This window comes from Chlamydotis macqueenii, chromosome 2 (assembly GCF_036417535.1).
Source record: "Chlamydotis macqueenii isolate bChlMac1 chromosome 2, bChlMac1.mat, whole genome shotgun sequence".
In the NCBI taxonomy this organism is placed as follows: Eukaryota; Metazoa; Chordata; class Aves; order Otidiformes; family Otididae; genus Chlamydotis; species Chlamydotis macqueenii.
In genome coordinates, this window is record NC_141557.1 from 126,791,864 (window position 1) to 126,812,381 (window position 20,518).

At 40.9% G+C, this 20,518-nt stretch overlaps 1 protein-coding gene across 5 annotated transcripts in view; it reads left to right on the forward strand.

The window, feature by feature from the left end:
- The window catches only part of TRIM55 (tripartite motif containing 55), a 37,435-nt gene that overhangs the window by 12,999 nt on the left and 3,918 nt on the right, over positions 1–20,518 (forward strand). The window contains exons 5-10 of one of the 5 annotated variants that reach the window (XM_086740887.1): positions 359–592; positions 1,630–1,652; positions 1,752–1,876; positions 4,019–4,239; positions 6,111–6,398; positions 8,741–8,831. In XM_086740887.1, the coding sequence (XP_086597013.1) occupies positions 359–592; positions 1,630–1,652; positions 1,752–1,876; positions 4,019–4,239; positions 6,111–6,398; positions 8,741–8,831 (982 nt within the window). The remainder of the gene's footprint in view (positions 1–358; positions 593–1,629; positions 1,653–1,751; positions 1,877–4,018; positions 4,240–6,110; positions 6,399–8,740; positions 8,832–20,518) is intronic. The other 4 variants (XM_086740890.1, XM_010115852.2, XM_086740889.1 and 1 more) reach the window with 4 other exon arrangements.

Genomic DNA, 20,518 nt, shown 5'->3' on the forward strand with positions numbered 1-20,518 from the left:
GTTTGTACAAATGAACATAGCTGCTAATACAGTGAGGGGTTTACTTTTTCTGCAGATTTTGATGTATCACTATAGGTATCATAAATACCTTTCACAATTTTTTAGCCAACTGACAAGTTATACAATAACCTGTTTGGGGACTTCCAGTGGCTTGAAACTCAGAGTTTGAGGACAGTTTTAAAACTTTTTTTTCCAATAGCTTGGACTTTGAAAATTATAAAAGTCTCTGGGGTCATTCAGAATCCTTTGCACTGTTCAGAAAGAGGAATTTCTTTGAGGAAAATGCTTCCAAGTAACTGTAAAAATAGAAACGCTTTTAAGAACATAACATGTTTAACATAGACCAAATGATTCACAGGAATCCTGCAGACGACAGAAAGAGCAGCTGTGTGAAAAATTTGATTATCTCTATTCTCTACTGGAAGAAAGAAAAAATGAGATGACACAAATAATCACTAGAACCCAAGAGGAGAAACTGGAACACGTCCGCTCCCTGATGAAGAAGTATGCGGATCATTTGGAAGCTGTGTCAAAGCTGGTTGAATCAGGAATCCAGTTCATGGAAGAACCAGAAATGGCTGTGTTTTTGCAGGTATAAAGTCTATAAGCAGAGACAGAAAAAAGAATGATGGGTTTATCGAGATACTATTTAAGCATTTCTTGATTTTAGGCACATTCAGAGTTTGGTCATCTTTGAATGAACATTTATGCAAACTCATTTTTTAAACACTTGCATCAGCACAGACAAATGACTAGTCTTCTTGTGAATAGTGTCCAAACCAAGAATGTGAGTATTTTCTGTTTACACCAAAATATACTATCCTGTGTTTGAATTTCTGGTCCCCAAAGAAGAAACAGGAATTTTAACATTTTCCAACATACCTTTATTGTCCCACCACTACAATATATGTGTATGTGAACTTCTATGAGTCATAGGTTTCATTTGCATATTGACAGAATGATTAACTTTCCAAGAATTAAATATTTACGTTCTAAGTCACATTTTTATGCCTTTACGTCTTTTTTTTTTTTTTTTTCCAGTTTCTTACTACAAACTTAGGAGAACTGATTAGGAAACCATTATCAGCCTGTTCACTGAATCTTTGTTATAGAATTTCTCTCCTGCAAGTTTACAGTTCCTCTATATTAAAAGTTGTAAGAGTGTTTTCTACAAAATATATATTTTTTTTTTCACAAAAAAATTGCTTTTGAAGAGTACAGTATTCTTTCCGGACAAATACAATTTTATGGCTCCAGAAGCATGCCCTTAGCCAAAGATATAGTTGCTATCACTAAAGATGGTAGCAAAACAACTGCTTTTCACCACAAACACATACACAAAAAAAAAGAGCAAAAATATTTCCTGTTTATTTTTGTAGAAATTGTACGCATTTCCCATAATATTCATATTTTAATTAAAAAGTCTTCAATGACCTAAAAGGTTTACTCAGTTGTATGCTAATTACCATCCAAATTTGATCTCATTCATAGATCTCATTGTTGTCATTTATGAAATCCATATTAGTGCATCTAGAAGCAGACACTCTAAGAATTAGATCTCAATGCATAAAATCTCTGAAAAAAATGGAACCATTTAAGAAGTCCATTATTTCCTTTTTGTTTCCACAGAATGCCAAAACATTGCTACAAAAGTAAGTATTTAAACTTGAGACTCTTGATACTTATAATGAATTACAAACTACAAAGTTATCTGCAAATTCAAATGCCTATAACCAATCTCTCTGTTTTAGAATTACTGAAGCATCTAAAGGATTTCAAATGGAAAAAATAGAGGATGGGTATGAAAACATGAACCAATTCACAGTGAACCTCAGTAGAGAAGAAAAGATAATACGAGAAATTGATTTTGACAGAGGTATGTCATTCATTTCACCTAAATTCATTTCTTAAATTGCAGCTGTGTGTAATTTACATGAGGATACTGAGTAGGAAAACTTGAATCAGATATTTCTCTCCATCCCAAAGTATAACTAGACCATTTGGTAGCAATTATAACCAAAGCAAAAATCCATCACAGTCAAAAAGTCACATAACCTGTTGACACCCTTAATCTTACCTTTTATGTGGCCTCAACACTTTACTAAGTCCATGAAATTTACTGACTGTTCATGCGAAGGGACTGCAAAATTAATCTTTTATCTCAGTCCTTTTTTTCCCTAAAATATGTCATTATTACATGGCCTGTCTGCTCTAGAAAGTCATTAAAGAAATAGAATGTTTACTACTAAAAGAAGTACTTATGAAAGATACATTTTTAAAACTTTTTTAATAATAATCGAGAAACGTAGCAGAAACAATCAAAATTCAGGATCACGAAGTCACAGAGGGAAGCAAAAATTGTCATAATCTTTCATGCATTTAACATCGTGTCATGTCATTTGTCATGACACCATGACTAAACATGCTTTATATGTCTATACGATAACACAAAGTTCTAATTTTTACATTTACCAAAGTAGCCTGAAATCTAGGCGCATCTATGCTTCACCTTACAGAGTAAGCCACAAGAAGTTAATGGAAATAAATGTTTCAAATAAGCAGATCTCTCCTTTTAAAAGGCAGCAGTAATAGTCATCTGGATACCTCTAATTTTCTTGCTAGCACTGGATTCTACTAGTACATTTACATTTACCAGCCCAGATAAGTGTCATGCAGACGCCACCCGCTGCTTACTCCCCTACCACAACTTATACTAACTGCGGAGTGCACGGCTGCTCCCTGCGAGGGACCGTGTGTGCCTGTTGTGCGATCTGCAGATTGGGATCTGTGGACTAGCTGTACTTGGCACAGGGATCCATGTAGTGGGGCAGCAGCTGTGGCATCAGTCAGCAGCAGAGAAGCAGGGCCATGAACCCCCAGAGATTTGTCCCAGGAGGGACAATTCCTAACCACATCCTTGTGCCCAGTTCGTCCCTGTGATCAACCACGGCTGCCACATCCCTGCCACAACATGCATCTGCCAAGATCGTGACTTCATGCTCTGGCTACACACTCCCCACCATGTGATGGGGAATGTGACACCCACCTCTTGGGGACGAGGCACTGCCAAGGGCTCTGGCAATCCATTCAGTTCTGCATTTGAAACTCCTGCTACAGTTGATGAGGTCCTCTGCAGCCAGGGGACATGGAAGCAGATATCCAGCACTCCGCTTGTAGGAATGCATTTGTCTGCAGAAACATTTATCCGTTTTGAAGGCATTACCTAATTTGCGGATCTGCATTCCTTCTACATACTCAGGCAGAAACATAACCTGTGCAAAAATGAGCAACCAGTTTGGAGCTTGGGTTAACGCATCCATCTAAGTTTATTCCTCTGAAGGAAGGCTCTGAACAACATCTGACGTTTGTGAGGATGAATAGTGTGATTATGCAAAAGCAAATGCATTGTTAGAGGGCTCCCTTTGGAAATGAGCCAAGCCAATAATGCTGACAGCAGGATGTGTCAGATGATGCAAAAGTGATAGTTTGACCAAGTTTGACAGACTGGTTTTAGGGAGGTTGGTATCCAAGACCTCCAGTCATGTATTGCAAAGCACTGACCTGGTAAATATTTATTATGATGACCTCAATTGTGTTTAAAACAAACATATACCCAGAATTGCAAGAGGGACTTTTTTCCTGGCAGATTGTGACAGATTAGGTATTCTCTCCCCAAAAAATGCAGGGCCATGCTGCACATCCCTCATGAGGATAACTGTATTGGCAGAACTTTCTGTCCTCCTTCCCATGGAAAGGGACAACTTAAGATTGTAACAAGCATGTGCGTTCAGTGTCCTCCCTGCTGCAAAGAGCCTGCTGGCAGCTCCACGGCAGTGCCCAGTTCAGGCTGGTGTCAGTATGCTCCTCACCAATGCCCTCTCCCCAGCCTATGTCCTCTGACAGGCAGCAGATTGTCAGTAGCTTTGCCATCCAATTGTAAACGGCTTTTTAATTACATAAAGACTGTAGCCATCTTCACATGGTGCTCAGCCCTATTCTTTTACGCATGTCCTATCAGAGGAGGAGGGAGAAGAGGAAGAGGAGGAGACAGTGGACGGTGAAAATTTGGATGAAGTCCACACAGAGTCGTCAGGAGAGGAGGAGGAGGAAGAGGTAGAGGAGGAAGGGGCTGAGAGAGCATCACAGCCACCTCAGCAGGACCCTGAACCGCAGAGTGCAGTGGGAGATCCTCTGGCTGAATCTGCTCCGGTGGCACTGCCTGCCACCCCAGCGGTCCAGGTAAGTGTCCCCGCTGCCCCACTGCTCTGCCAGCTATGCTGAGTGCTCTCTGGCAGAGCAAGAAAATGCTCCCCTATGGCCTGTAGGGAGTGAACCTCGGGAGTGTGGCTAAGGGAGTTGATGTACTGGAGAGCAAAATTGTTTATCGCCCTTGTACACATCTACACAACTGTACCCTGTCCTCTTGACCTGCGTAAATATAGCTTGATAGCAAAAAAAAATTACTCTGCTAGATAAATTGAGATACGTATGGGATACCTAAGATATAAACAAAAGAGATTCTGTTTGGAAGTTAAGCACATTACAATGGATGTTCTGCTTACTGTGATTTAACCCAGACTAACTACTATAAATGAAATTATTGTTAAAATATTTATACTAAGAGAATCTGGCATTCTCTCTGGATTTAGGGAGCTTTCCACCACCAATTTTTAGATCATACTTCTAATCTGTTTTCTGTGAATGGCATTTGTTTTCTTCTGCTCTGGTCATCCTAGGGACATCATCTAGGTGGATGCAGGGATATCATACACCAAACAGGAGAAGAAACTGCCTCTTACAACCTAGCAGCAAACAGATTCAGGGTGTGAATAATTTAGGCCAGTACTTTTTCTTAAGGACTGTAATTAGAATGAGACCATAATTGCTGCATACTCTAAAAGATCTACATAAAAAAATATACTTCATGTGCTACTTTAGCTGGCTTTACATACAATTAACGTAGCAAACTCTTATGCAATTTGCCCAGTGAGGTTGTTGAGTGAGTAAAGGCTACTGTGAAGATATTTGAGGAAATCAATGTGAAAACAACACATCTCATAAAGAATCTTTGATTGTATCAAGCCTCCCACATAAAACAAGGGAAAATAAATACTATAGATTCATTCTTGCTTTGATTTAAAAACATATGTGAGTTTGCACCTACTGTGTAAAGATGCTTTTAAATCAGGCTTTACTGATTTAACTAACGTTTGTCTTTTGAGGATTTGCACTGACTTAACTAAACTTTGTCACCTAACAGACATAGTTTTTTATGCAAACAAGAACTAGACATAAGCAGTTCTGCCCACTAACGTGAAGTCCCTCACTTCTAATGCTAAAATGGGAAAGGTACGGCATGCTGCTTTAGCAATCGTAAAAGCCCATTAGGAGATGGTCAGACATGGAGTCAGACATGGCATGTGGGTGCTGCAGTGTGTGGGATACCTGTATTTCAGCTTTTGCCTTCTGGCATAAGAAAGGCAAAGCAGAAATGCTATGGTGAGCAGGTACTGTGTAGGTGAGCCCTGTGAGCTTGATGCAGGTAGAGAGGTGCAATTCAGCCAACTCCTCTTCCTGGCAGAGCAACTGTGCTTGGCTTATATCATTGATAGCAAGGCTGCTGGCCAAATGTTTCTCTGCAGTGTCTTCCCCTTATTCTGGCTGCTCATATCAGCAGACTCATTGGCACATGTGTTATTCTTAACCCAAAACCTAACAAGCCATTCAAAGGTACCTGCACTTGTCATTCATGGCTGGTACCAGTTCATGAGGCTCTTATGCAGGATTTCTTATATATTTAGGATTGAATTGGGTGTTTATGTGAATTAAGAAACTGCTTGCTTACTCCTTTCTCAGTCAGCATCCCCTTCCCAGCTAATTCTACCCTCCTATTCAATTGTTTGGGTAACTTATTTTCTTTCCCATACCTGTGTTATGCAAATGATAGTTGCTTTTGCTTTGCGTTTCGATTGTCTTTCGGACGATATATTAGGAAAAATCTACTCCTTGCAGTAAGATATAATAAATATGGCATGCAGAGCAACGTGGCTACAGCAGGAAGGTAACGTGGTGCACTCTGCTTGTTCTTCTCTTTATCTATCCTGATTAAGGATGAGGTTGTGACACCAAGTGGTTCTCAACAGACCCCAGAGTCTGACACTCAAGTGCCGACCACAGCAGAAACCAGCGATCCCCTGTTTTACCCTAGCTGGTATAAGGCTCAGTCACGGCAATCAAGCAGTCCGAGCTCAACCCTGGTGAGTGGGTTGGGGAAAGTAGGGCCTCCTGTTTCTCTGGAAACAAGTGCAAAGAAGGCAGAAGCCCCGGCAGCAGCAGCAATCGAGGAGAGTGCACTGGGGAGTGGTAAGGAAAGTAATGCCACTACAGCGACGTCCAAGGTCAGTGCTACCGAAGTCATCCCAGAGGGCTGTGATGTGCAGCAAGGCGGGAATGGCAATTGTTAAGGAAAATGTGACTTAATTTTCCTCTGCATGCTAAAGAATAAGAATGATTTCAGAAATATGGAAACAGCATAAATTGTCACATCAGCAAATCCACTGCATTTACAGATGGTTTCAATATGTGACAGGCTGACTTATCAGCTTCAGAGTAGCTTGCCGACAGTTGCTTGTGCTTAAGTGCCAGTGCACCTCACTTGTGCGAGCTGTTATCTCAGTTGCTCATGCACACACTCAGGAGCTGTCAGAGATGTTGGCGATGCCTCTGCACAATCAGATATTTGCATGCATTAGCAGCAGACAAATCCTGTGCATGAGATTATTCTCATCACCTACTGAAAGCCTGTGCACCTCATATGCCGTCCTACCACCACTGGTAGAGCAGCTATGGCTTGGCTTTTCCTTCGGTGGCTCTGTGGCTGCACCTGGAGCGTATGGCTTCCCCATGTGAACACAAAGCTATGCAAATACCCAGAGCTTTCTTGTGTGTTCGATTGCCTCTCAGTAAGCAATGTCATTTCCTGAGCTCGAATCTGTTGAAGAGTGTTTCCTTCAAGGATTATGAGAACTTGATTAAAGGAGAGCGTGAAGATAATATATTCCAGCTCTGTGTTAGACTACCAGCAGCAAAATAGGATAACAGAAACTGATGTGTTGGGTGCAGGAGGGTGTTTCCCTTAAAATTACAATGTTAGAGTTGGGATAACCTGAATATGAATATTTATTCTTCTGTGTATTTATACAAACGCCACATGGGTCAAAGATTGAAGGAACAGAGCCGAGGGACCTGCGTTTGAAGGATTTGCACACTACACCTGATCCTGCTCTAGTGTCTGCCTACCAGCCCATGAGCAGGACTCTCTAAATTAGACTATCCTGATTTACAGGCTTAAATCGTATGGTTTAACAAAGCAATGACCTGTATGTGTGTGATGAAAGCAGATAATGTGTGTGTATGTGAAAAAGCACAAGTGATAGTAAGTATTTAATGCTGTTTCCTTTAAAGTTGGAGTTGGCCATTCAGCACAAATAAGCAGCCCTACTATGATAAACCATCACATGGCAGGCAAAAAGTTAGCAGAAGAAGGAGCTCATACAGATATGATAAAAGGAGCACTTATCTTTTAGCTGGAGGCTTTAGTCAGTGACACTTGAATTTGGTGGAAGGATCCTTGCTGACTTCAGTCTTAACAAAAGCAACATTTGACCCCCGAATTTCAGTAGCTGTTTTTCAAGTCAGAGTTTTATTTGAGAATATTTGAGTGGAATTAAAAAAAAATAGCACAAGTATTTTAAAATTACCAAATCTGCTATGACCTTGTCTTCTTAAGTGTATTCCAAATGAGCTGGCAAAAGCAGGTAAATTCTGAGTGAAATTAATTGCTGATGTTTCTTCATATCAGAGCCAAACCTCACCATAAGCAGGTAAAATCCATACTGGGTAAATTCCCTGGGAGCTTGCCTGATTGTGGTCTGCTTCCCTGACTCCTAGTTTACCAGCAGCAAGTAAAGGAGCAAAATCAAGGTTTGATGGGGTCAAATGTCTGAAAAAACAGTGACCATGGTTTTTGGTCACACCAAAGCAGCAACCTGGTATCCAGCTGTTTTCATCATGGGATACCAGGAATAAAAACAGGTGCATGGAAAAGTTGTCAGTTCCCATAAGCATGTGAATTTGAGGGTGCTAGGATTTTGATATTTTGCCAGATCATGAGTGACATTGACATTTGGCAGAGGAGGGTGTTGAGATTAATAGTACATGGTTCTGGGGATAGGATGGGGAAGGAGCAGGGAATGTAGCTGAGGATGGGGTTTCCCCTGGGCTGGAGACAGAGGAAGAGATAAGAAAGCTCAGGAAGCAGAAAGATGCGGAGCATGCTGAAGAACAGAAAAAGCAGAGTGACCAAGCTAGGAAGGGTGTGACGCCGTGAGATGATGCTATGGTCAGATTTGTGGACCTGAGCTGAAATGTGTCTATGTCATGAGGAAAACGGCCTCTGTCATGTGGCAATGTGGCAGTGATCATTTTTAAGTATGTGAACTTCAACTTTGGTTTTTTCCTGCATGTGATTTTTACACAACCCATTCTGAAATGCCGTATTTGTTTATTTTTTTTTAATCCCGACTGATATTCCTCATACCACTGGTTTTACTCCCTTCCTCCAATTGAAGGATATCATGGAAAAGTGCTGTGGAAACAGAGCTTTTTCACTGAACATAGTAATAATGACTAGTTTGTGTCATGACAACACTGGTGAAGCACTTTTCTTATTTTCTCACAGGAGTTAGCATTCTGCATATCACTTTTGGCATTTCTTATCATACTACATCATCTTTGGAATCTGATTCAATACGTGATTTGTACTTTTATGGGTAGGAAACATTTTGTTTTACCATTAACTAACAGTTAAAATAGTGTCTCTGGTGATGTTCCTACATTATTTTAAAGGATATTTTCCCTTTCTTCCCATCCAAAATCATCATGTAAGCTGCCTAAACCATTTCTTCCTTGCACCTTCAAAATGCCACCCTTCAGCTTACTCCTGCATGGTTAAACATTGCATCTCCTTGGTTCAAAATGAAAAGAGACATTTACTCTCTCAGATATAGGGACTCAGTTGCTGTTCAGATTACCAGCATGATGGAGAACCTGTGGGTTGACAGGAGATGTGAAGAGCTCTGAGCTTGTGCAGTCCAACAAATGGGGGAGGGAGTTCTGAAGAGGAATGATTGTCATTATAGGGATAAACATAAGGAAGAAAAATCCACTGAATAATCCTGCTCCTGGGATTCCCACTACAAGCAAACCACTGGTAGTCCCATGAGGACCTTCAGGGAGCAGGGCTCGAGCCATCCCCCCAGGGGAGCATGACTGTGGAGAGAGTCCCCTCACACTCCAGCCCACACAGCACAACCCATATGTTGTGGACTGCTCTTGTAGAATCATAGAATAGTTTGGGTTGGAAGGGACCTTTAAAAGTCATCTAGTCCAACCCTCCTGCAATGAGAAGGTTCATCTTCAACTAGATCAGGTTCCTCAGAGCCCCATCCAGCCTGGCCTTGAGCGTCTCCAGGGATGGGGCATCCACCACCTCTCTGGGCAACCTGCTCCAGTGTTCCAGCACCCTCACTGTAAAAAAACCTCCTCCTTATATCTAGTCTAAATCTACCCTCTTTTAGTTTAAAACCATTACCCTTCATCCTATCGCAACAGAGTCTGCTAAAATGTTTTTCTCTGTCTTTCTTATAAGCCCCCTTTAAGTAGTGAAAGGCCACAATAACATCTTCCCAGAGCCTTCTCTTCTCCAGGCAGAACAGCCCCAGCTCTCTCAGCCTGTCCTCATAGGAGAGGTGCTCCAGCCCTCTGATTATCTTTGTGACCCTCCTCTGAACCCACTCCAACAGGTCCACGTCCTTCTTATACTGGGGGCTCCAGAGCTGGATGTGGTACTCCAGGTGAGATCTCATGAGAATGGAATAGAGGTGGAGTCTTCAGGTCCTTTTTCCACCAAAAAGCATCTGAAGCTGTCTCTCTCACATTCCCAGTGAGTGTGGAGTACCAAATATGGCCCCGAGACACATGTCCATGCAACTGGGGGGGATCCCAACCCTTTAGATACCCAAGTGTGTGTGTGTGCTTTTAAATATCTATGCTTAAAAAATGCTTTTCTGCAGGCAGACAAACAGACTCAGGCTTGAAAAAAAGCCTGAGGAAAAACTTAGGTCACACTAATTAAGAACTGAAATATCTGCAAATCAAGGACTAAGAGCTTCACTACCCAGTGAAGCTGTCCTGAAGGCAAATACTGTAAATTAAACCCTAACTGTTCCATAACATCTCTCCTGGAGTAGCTCCTTTTTGGTAGACACTGTCCATGATTTATTTTGCACGCCTCTTAGGTAAGACATATGTTTATATTCAATTTCCAAAGTGGCATGGCTGATCTGCAGAGAATTCTGGGTTGCCACTGGGGCATTTAATCTTATTTACTGAAGACCAAAGACCTCTGACACAAAACAACTGTAGTTACCTTTGGGTATTTGCTCTAATGACAGAATAGTTCAATTTTGGTCTATTCTTCAACACAAAAATGCTTGGTTTTCCCTGCTCACTTTCTCTACTGTGCTCTAAGCACTGTACAGCATGATATGGTGCATCTATGAAAAATTATAAATTATTATTCAGCTTTTATGTGCAAAAATTCCAGCACTGTGACCAAAGTATATCTCTCCATAAAAAAAAAAAAAAAAAAAAAAAAGAGAGAAGGGAGAAGCTATCACCTACACTTTAGTTGCTTACGTTATAAAAAAGATGCATTGTTTGGTGGTAATTTGAATTTGAAAAGCACTGGACATTGTGAATTTCAATTAAATTTATGGAACATTGTTTAATTTTCAATTTTTTGTATTTGGTTTTGAAAATTCATTGTATTATTATAAGAGGACACAGAGCTTTTTTGTACTCCTGGGAAATCAGGCATGCGAATAGCATTATGCTCTTTTTTTCCTTTATTTATTCTTTAATTCAAAATACCTTTTTGAAATTAAAAATAGACAAATGCAGAAAGCTCTCATTTCTACCATTTGAGACCTCTTTCTGTGTGGTCTCTAGTGACAGCTTTATGATTTATTTAATAATGAAATAGAAAGGAGATGAGGGAGAAAGGCACTTTGGTCTCAGACTCTATTTGCATAAAAAATATTTTCTTCTCCGTCTACAGTGAAGTGGCTGTTTAGGCAGTTCATGTGTCTTTACCTATCATGTGAAATACCAGGGCACTGCCCTTTTTTCTTTTTGTGTGATAGGCCCCTGAAAGCCAAATAACAAAATTACTTGAAATAACTGTAATAATAATTTATAATAATAATTTAAATCTATGTGACTCTCATCATAAAAGTAGCATATAATTTATTTTCAGGCTATTTTAATAGAATGCACTGATGGGGATTTCCTTGTTTTTCAGGAGCAAAAAGAGGTCAGTTCCACCAATTAATTCCCACCATTTATTTTATTTAAGGGTCACTGCACTCTAAGAAACTGTATCGATGCATCAAGAAATTTCCTCCAGAGTGCAGGAGGGTGTTTCAGCAGGGATATGGCAACAGGAGGTGCAGGTCAGAGATGTACAGATTGTTTGGTCTAAGAAGGGATAGCAGGAGATGATTCAGCATGAACAAAATAGGAAACTTCGCATTGGAGAGCCGCATCCTGCTTCAGGGTGTGCCTAAGTCAGAAGTGTTGTCACCACAGGCTGCTTCTGCACTTGACAGAGAACAAGAGGCATCTTCAGTGAGAGACAGTTCACCAGCTGCTGCTGGTTCTCACTTGGCACATCTTCACATCTGCCTGCTGTGTGTAAGGTGACATCGCTCTTTACCCAGGTGCCTCTGCTCAATGTCTACAGTTAGGGGGAGTCCTTCTAAGTGAATCTGGGCTTCTGTGGATGACAACCAGGAGCAAATGATTAAAACACAGGGAACAGGAGTAGCATCAATAAGATGCCTTGTCATCATGGGGCGTAATGTATTAGTGGAGGGTGACATAGACGTTAACAAGTAACCCTGTCCAGTGCATGGGAGAAATAGATCCTAGAGTCCAAACAAAAAAAAAAAAACTCACAGCTCACAGACAGTGTATGTGATGGGTTACAGAAAGAGGTGAAGGAAGCCTTCACTGAGTCTTAAGTTGTTTTCTTGTGTTTGGTCTCAGAAACAGACTAAGTGAGCTGGAAGAAGAATACATATTTTGCGCATTAAACTTCAGAAATTCATTCCCTTTCTGGCATTTCAGGACTCATTCATGTGGTTTTGTGCTTTTTATACCTGAAAGATGGTACTAATAGCATACAGGTGGCGAACTTTGGGCATATGAAGAATCATGTGTGTGTTCTGTAAACGCTCGTGGCATCTAAGTGTTGGACCAGTGCACCTGAAGGGGCATATGGCCCTTCAGGATCTTGGAAATCTGACTTCTAAATATGCATTGAGTAATCTTAAGTAGTAAGATTAGTCTGCAGGAGTGCTGAACGTCTATCTGTCACTTCTAACAGCGCAAATGCTCAGTACTCTCAGCCAACAAGCCAGGTATGTAAGCCTCTTGCTGCACAGCTTTAAGCAACCAAACATGAAAAACTGGCCCTAAGTTCTGCCCTTCAATTCCCTTGTGCAGATCTGTGATGGCTAGAGAAAGCCATGCACATCAAGAACAGTAAAACCACTTTCCAGGAATGTGTAGTCTTTAAAAATGTCTTCACACACAGAGCCACTCTATCTCTTGGTTTGTAATAGAGGAACCCCAAAAATCAGCAGTGACAGGTATTTTACAACAAAACTTACTTGTGTTGTCACTGGAAAAATGTGGATCCCAAAATATCTTACATCTGCTCAAATTATTTCAGTCTGTTTAAAATACAGAGGGCAATAGATGTATAATGAAAAGTTTGTTCATTTTTTTCCACTAATCAGATTTTTGTAGGCAACTTCTCTCACACAGTTACACCATATAAAATTGTGAGAGTTTATGAAAGTCTTGTATTCACCTGGGTCTCTGGTTATCCAGTTTATTTCACCTAAGATGAAGTACTGGACCCTATATTCTGTTGCTCAAATTCCCCATCAGAAAATTGACTGTCTGTGGCTGCAGAGGACTCAAGTGCATACATTTAGTTTGAAAGGAAATACAAGTTAATCATCCACAAACAGTATTCTGATCTAATTTCCCTTTGCTGCCAGTAAGTACAGTGCTTTAATTCCATGAGGATATAAAATATAATCGGAACTGAGCTGTTTGGGAGGAGAAATACTAATGGAGTGTCCTATGTTAATCTTGTTTCATTAGTTTTAAAATTTTCTATTACTTGCTTGCAACCTTATGCCATCTGCCAGAATTACCATAGGGACAGTCCTTTCTGTATTCATGCACTGTAGTTCTCTTTGCCCTGCTGCTGAATACTTCAATTTCAGCTGGTGCTCCTTCACATATTTTTCCATGAGACAGCTTTAAATCACACGTCAGAGAGGTCAGTACTTAGCTAAGTTTTAGCCGGGTGGTTGTCAGTCAATACGCAGGCAACACGGACAAAATAAGATCATTTAAAACCAAAATAAGCCCAAGAGAGATCGCACTGTGCTCGTTGCCCATGTACCTCTGCTTTTCTACCACTCTATAAAAGGTATGGTCCCACACTTTAGCACAGCACTGCTCCTGAATGACTGCACGAGCATGGTGGTGGTACGCAAATAATATTTTCCCTTCTCTTCTCCGACTTGGAAACTCAGTTTTGCCAATCTGCTCAGGTAAGGAAGCTAAGTGCCCCTCTTCAAGCCAACTGCTCCAAGAGAGAATTACTTTCTTGAGAAAAGGCAGTTTTGCAAGGCTGGATCTTGTAGGAACGATGCTAAGCAAGGGTCTCTCAACACGGCTTTCCCATGGTTTGCCCCTAGAGCGGAACAAGACGTCTGTTAGCATCAACAGCAGGGGCGGCCCAGGTTGCTCTCCCAGGAAGCCAGCTGCTGCTATGAAAGCTCCCTGCTCCCTGCAGCAACTGTGTTTAGTGCTAAGGAAGGATCTGGGAAGGCAGAGAGTGAAAATCAGCTTGATATTTACCATCTACTTCTGGATGTACTTGTATTATATCTTTCCTTAGGTAGAAAATTGGATTATTTTATTTATGTTCAGATAAAAAATCTGCAAATTTTGACTGAATGAAAAATGGGTCATCTATCCTCGGTGAAGTTGAGCCTTTTGTAGGAGACCCATGAATCAGCTAGTGTACCCATGAATCAGCTAGTGTACAAGCCCAAATTAAATTCTGTTTGAAGATGCTTCCTAAACATCTCTTAAATTTCACTTGGAAAAAAAAAAAAGTGTTCCTCTTGTAGCTGAAACACAGGGCAAACACTAGATGCAAGAATCTCAGTTAACAGTCCAAAAATTATGCCTTTATTTCACTGTAACTCTACTCAGTGAGTTGGGACTCGGTTGTAGCGGCCAGGTCTGAAGCCACTGAGGCTGATGTTTAGTTGGTGGCAAATTTTGCCTGTGAATTTCCATTTTGCATCTTGACTTTGTGCTTCAGGTGAGATTTTTTTATTTCCCCCTCAGTTTAGCAAATACATGCAGAGAAAATCAGGAAAGTCTTGATTGTTCCTCTTTTAGCGCCTCTCTCTCCCTTGCTTCTGAGAATTCTCTGAGTGATTCAGAAGCAGCAGTGACGAGTCATGAGGGCAATGCATTAAGCCCAGCTTTCAGACAACAGTTTCTCATAATTAATATGTGTGGCAAATACTTCACCTGAAGTTTTACCTCGAATAGTCTGCTCTTTGATTTGTCTGGTGAGTCATAGATACTGTCTGATTTATGCATATTTCATTTTTTTTTAGTCCATTACTAGCAAAAGGACTTCCACAATGCATGGACAAAATTATTTCTCCTGTTCAAATTAATACAAAGCCAGGCTCACCTAGACATTGTCTTTCTGCGACTAGCTCATTTAAATAGTGAAATTTGCCTCCGCTCGACCTCCACCTCCAGGCATCACTTGTTCTGCTCATTGTTAAGGCATTCAGAAAGGAAAATAATGTATAAACAGAAAATATTTCTTAATCACGGATGAACTGTTGGTGTTTTACATCATGTTATGGTAGATTTACTTCACAACAACAGGAGCCGTCTGTTTGTTAAATACTTGGTTAGTTGTCATCCTACTGCCTTGAGACAGTTCAGGCTTTCAGGTGTGGCCATATGGAAAGCAGTGCTTGTAATCCTGTAACGGTTAGAGATGGATCTTCTGACTGAAAATCCCACAGGCAATAATTAGTAAACCAGGCATGAGTCCTTGTGTTTGCACATTGTACCATGCCACTTCTAGGCTTTCCTGACTTGTGAGCAGGCGAGGGGCTGGACCACAGCACCCTGAAGGATTTGGTGCCCACCTACCTGGTATTTGAAATGGAATTACGGAGTGGGCTGAAAATTACAGCCGAAATGAAAAAGAAAAAAAAAGGAGGGACATATCAAACACCATTGATTCAGTTTTAGATCCCTTCTCAGGTGATACATACTCCTGACATCTTTACAATAATCTTCAGGTCGTTAAGTAAGAGACCAGTGACTAATTCAGAAAACCTGTTATCCCAGGCTACCAGCCAATGGAGACAGATAGGTGCCCCAGTGTTCAAATTATGCTACAGATGTCCGACATAGATATCACATCTTTAACTGAGCAGAAAATGAGGATCTCTCAGTCCTGGAGACTAATCAATCTGAATTTCTCATTGTTCTTTTTAATTTAGAGAGCACCCTATAAAATCTGCCCTAGTCTTTCCCAATTTCCGAAAGTGGTAATTGCAATACAGACTCAGCCTCTTAGAACACTCCTGGCTCAGCACTTCTGCACACAGAAGAAGTGTCTGTTTTTCATGATGAAACACTTGCTGTTTGACTTGCTCTAGTACAAAACGCCTTATTGAGGAAAGGTAGTTGTTGTTTCCCCCATGGAGGATGGTGAGACTTTTCAATGTCTGGCATGAGATTTATTTTAAAATATACATTCATTTTTATATCCATGCACAATTTCATAATTTGTTTTTATAAAATAAATTAACGTTTGGGTTTTTTTAAAAAGAAACTTGTGCCTGCCCAGATACAGGTCACAAGCTTATCTCTGGTGACAGTTGCCTGCAATCTGTGCTATATACTTCATAACAACCCAGTCAATAACTCTGATTGAATCTGAGGCCTTAAGAGCAGTATTTATCACAGCGTGCTTGGACTTCACCTGGGAACAGTGTGAGATGGGCAGAAGGAAGCTTAATTTAATATCCTGCTCAACATTTGGCCAAGTACTGTGCAAGTAAGCCAGCATTGCTAATTGGGGAGCAGAGATTGCAATGCGAGACGTGATCCAACAGACATCTCTCCAGGAAGTCATGGTGCTGCTTGCTGAGCAATGTATTATTGGAGTAGAGTCATTTCTTGGCTACCAGCTTCAGTTGCTGTGGTCGTAGAAGATTTAGGCAAACAAAGATATGGAAAAATGCGCACACTAAGGAAAAGGTGATGAGAGAAAAATGGTTTAACTGTGGCCAGGACTTACTTTCTCTGTTACGCTTTTAAAAATGGCAACCTGTTGCTTTAGTTGATGTTACAGCTTTTCTTCCTGCCTCTCCGTCACCGTGTTTTTGTCTCTCAGAGAAGGTGTGCTGTGTTCACAGCTCACATATACCACCCTCTGCATGTTTAAAACAGCCCAGCTAAATCAGTCCTTCACGATGTGAGCGCTGCTCCAACCTCCGAAGCACGGTATGTGTCTACACACCTCGCAGCTATGCTGGCTCCGTTATCTGATCCTGTGAATGGAGCTCCGGGGTGAGTCACAGTCTGAACTGGCACTTTGTCTCATTCATTGGGTTTACAAAAATACCATTTGCAGAGGAAGAAAAAGCTTCCATTTACAACATTCTGTAGTACTCAAAGGAAAGACTACATGACAGAGACAAACATAACTTTAAACTATTACTAGGTTTGCTATTTGTCTCTGAAAGCTAATGAAGACATTTCTCTGACATGGACTAGATGGGTTACTGCCATAGAGAAGTTCTTGGAAGGCCTTTACTTCACGTATAACTGGGTGATCTGAAGTCATATCTACTTGTCTGATGAAGCAGAAGTAGGAGGAAGAGGGGAGAACTGGTAGCCATGAGTCACTTTCTGGCACTGGTGGCCAGTCCATACCACTTACTCCTACGGCCTCTCAAGATGATCCTTCCTTTGCAAGACAGTTCCCTAGCAGGGCTGGAAGGGAGCAGAAATGATAGATGGCTGATTGATCAGGAGGTCTTCAAATACTTCTCTAGGAGAGGAACCAAGAATGTCGTGTGGATAGATCCAGGAAAGACTGTTCTGATCATGCAGCCTTAATATTCATGTGTTTGTAAGACTCTCCTCCTGGGTTTCCTTCATATTCCTGGACTGTGGTGGACCTAGGTTTTATGCAGATCTGTAGTCTTTGTAGTTTTTGTTGAGATCGCTCTCAACAAAATGTAATCCCAGCGAGGAGCAGCAATGGGTGAAATATTAAACGAATAGATTATTTCTGGCTTTTTTGTTTGAGTCGTGAAAAGGATAGGTGATATAAATAAGGGAATTGTGTTTCCTTTGACCCCAGTAGCAGTTAGAAGAAAGCCACTCTCTCACACTGTTCTCTAATACTGTTTCCATCACTGATTCAAATGTCTGGAGCTCCATATCCCATGGGAGACACGCAGATCCTATACCAAAATAAGCTCACTGGGCTGCTTTCCTCTGAACTGCATTTGGTCTCTTTAAGGTCATTATGTAAGACATTGCATTAGACATTAACCACATAATGTTAATTGTAATATAATGAAAATCTATAGAAAAAAAAAAAAAGGCATTTTCTTCCAATGGACTTTTAAAATTCATTACTGACCACCATTAAGAGAGTGACATATCTAGTACTGTGACTGATGGAGCTTGTCTGTGCATATTATTTTGTCTGCCACCACATGTATTTCCTTGACAGGTAATTGTAGCAATTATTTCAGAGAATATTCTGTTGATTCCTGCAAATAAAAAGAAAAAGTCCGTACAAAATAAGCAGCCTCTTAGCTTGAAACAATATTGTTGTGATACATGTGACAGCTGCCAGGTGTTACGCTGAAGGAGCTAGACTGCATAAAAATATGAAAACAAAATGCTTGAACTAAAGTTTAAACTATTTAAAAATAACCTGTTGTGCTTCCTTTGTTTCCGCTGCCTGGAATGTTGAGTGCCAGAAGAGTAACACTTGACATTTGAGGCAGACAAACATAGCCTACAGATTCTGTGATGACTTTGCGACCAGCTAGCAATTTTTAATCATGCCCGTTCTTGTCAACACTGGAGGTTGTTTCTGAACAAGTCGGCTAAGATATGGGAATTAACTTTAATTTCTCCCTCATTTTCTGAGGCTACAGAAACTGTAGAAGCAAGAAGCTTATATTTTCGCTGCTTCTCTTTCCAAGACCTTCATTTTCTAACAAATTCACAGTCTTCTCTCCTGCTGGATCAAGAGGAGGCAGGAAAGGCATTGGGTAATTCACATGCCTCTAACGGCGTAGATCCATTTTTTTTTTCTCTGGCAGCAAAGGTGATTTAGGAGTTTCTTGCCAAGTGGCCCTGCTTCTTATTCTTATTCCTGCCCAGATGCCACCACTCACATGGCATTTGTGCTGAGGCAGCTCTTTGTTGGGCTGTGTTGGAATGAAATAATTCAAACAGTCCAGGTTTAAAAATATCTCCCTTCACCTCAAAAAACAACAAAAAATTGATGTCATTCCAGTGACATTCCCATTCTTAGCACAGTCCTGCAAACAGCTGCAGCAACGCAAAGGGACAGTGAACCATGGAGGCAAAGCAGGAAGAGGTGGATGGGAAGCCAAGGCGCAGGACCTGCTTTGGTTAGCGTTGTTGCTCCAGAAAACATTCATATAGCTCCGTAAGATGGCTGTTTGTAACCAACCAGTGCATTCATGTGTATAGTTGCGAGAAATAACCCCCTTTCCTAAGGCATACTGGATTCTAGTAAACCACGTGCATTCTTTTCTCACTTATTTCACTGTAAATCCAGACCTTTTTCATTAATTCAGGCAAAACCAAGCTCATGATTCCACAAGATGATAAATACGGTTTTGGAGAATTCAGAGCTAGGTCAGAAATAACATATGCGGGTGATACGAAGTGTTCAACTGCTACAAATTCACTAGGTAGAACCATATTTGTTAAAAAAATGGGAGGAGGTAATTTTTGCTTTGCCAACAAAGGCATAATCTATTCTCCTGTGGCCAGCATAAAACCAGCAATCATCTTTGTTTTCTGATTAATTTAAAAAAATTTGTAACCATTCAGCCATGCTCAATCTGGATAAAATATATTGGTGGGCGATCTACAGCCATAGAGGAAACAATCACTTCAGCTCTCATTTCTCTTCTTTCTCAAATCTCCTTGTAAGCTGGTGGGATATAATGGCTCTGAGAGGGTCATTATAACAATGGTTTATCCAGATCCTACCTTATCAGAAGTCATCAAAAATAAGCAAAAAATTGCCAGAACAAAAGCCAAACTGAAGAAGACTGTGACGACCCTCCACCTTTCCTCTCCACTTCCTAAATTTAAGAGTTACTGATCTTGCAAAAAGTAGCAGTGCAGTCAGAGTTCTCAATTCCTATCAAGCAATTTTCTGATATCCTGAAGTATTTGGCTGGAATCTTTCTTGTGTAGTTACTTAAAAGCCAGATCTAGTCTAACTGGGTCACCAAGAGCCAGTGTCTTTAGAGTCAGTAAAGAGAAACAGGTATTTCCAGAGGGCAATCCACCCTATAGACACGTATTTTGGGATGGGACAAATCACTCTGGTGGTGCCTTTCTCTCGTCATTCCCATTAGACGGGACGAATGCAGTCTGCATCATTTCTGGATGACTGAAGTTTGGTAACATGGATCCCAGTCTTTGTACCTAAAGGCTTTGGAAATTAGTGGTGGTAAAGCAGAAAACTGTGTGTAGATTTCATTGGGTTTCAAATATCTAGAAGGCCTACACTGCCTATTTTTCCCTAGCATAAGTAGGATAACTGCTGGGCCCTGATAAATGAAAACATTATGACAAAGCCATCCCACCCACCCTTTTTCTCCTGTCCACACCCTTTACAAGAACCTTACACAGATTTAAGTAGTGCTCAGGTTGAGGAGGCAAATGCTGAAAGATGCTGAATACCTGCAACTTTGATACGACTCATCAGGTTAAACCCTGAGATCCTTATACTGTTTATTCATGCAAATTCTAGCATGCCAGATGCTGAGGAGTGCTGAATGGCTGCTCAGTGGGAGTTGTGGTTGCTCAGCACCTCCAAAGTATTGGCATGTAAACTCCAGCCTGGACTTTGCTTATGGGAAAAACAAATTCAGCCATCAGTCATGGAGGGTGTGCTTCCCCCTCCCCCCCAGCTTCATGAACTGGCCTGGTGAAAATTCCTGGTGCTTACTGAAAACATCATCTGTTG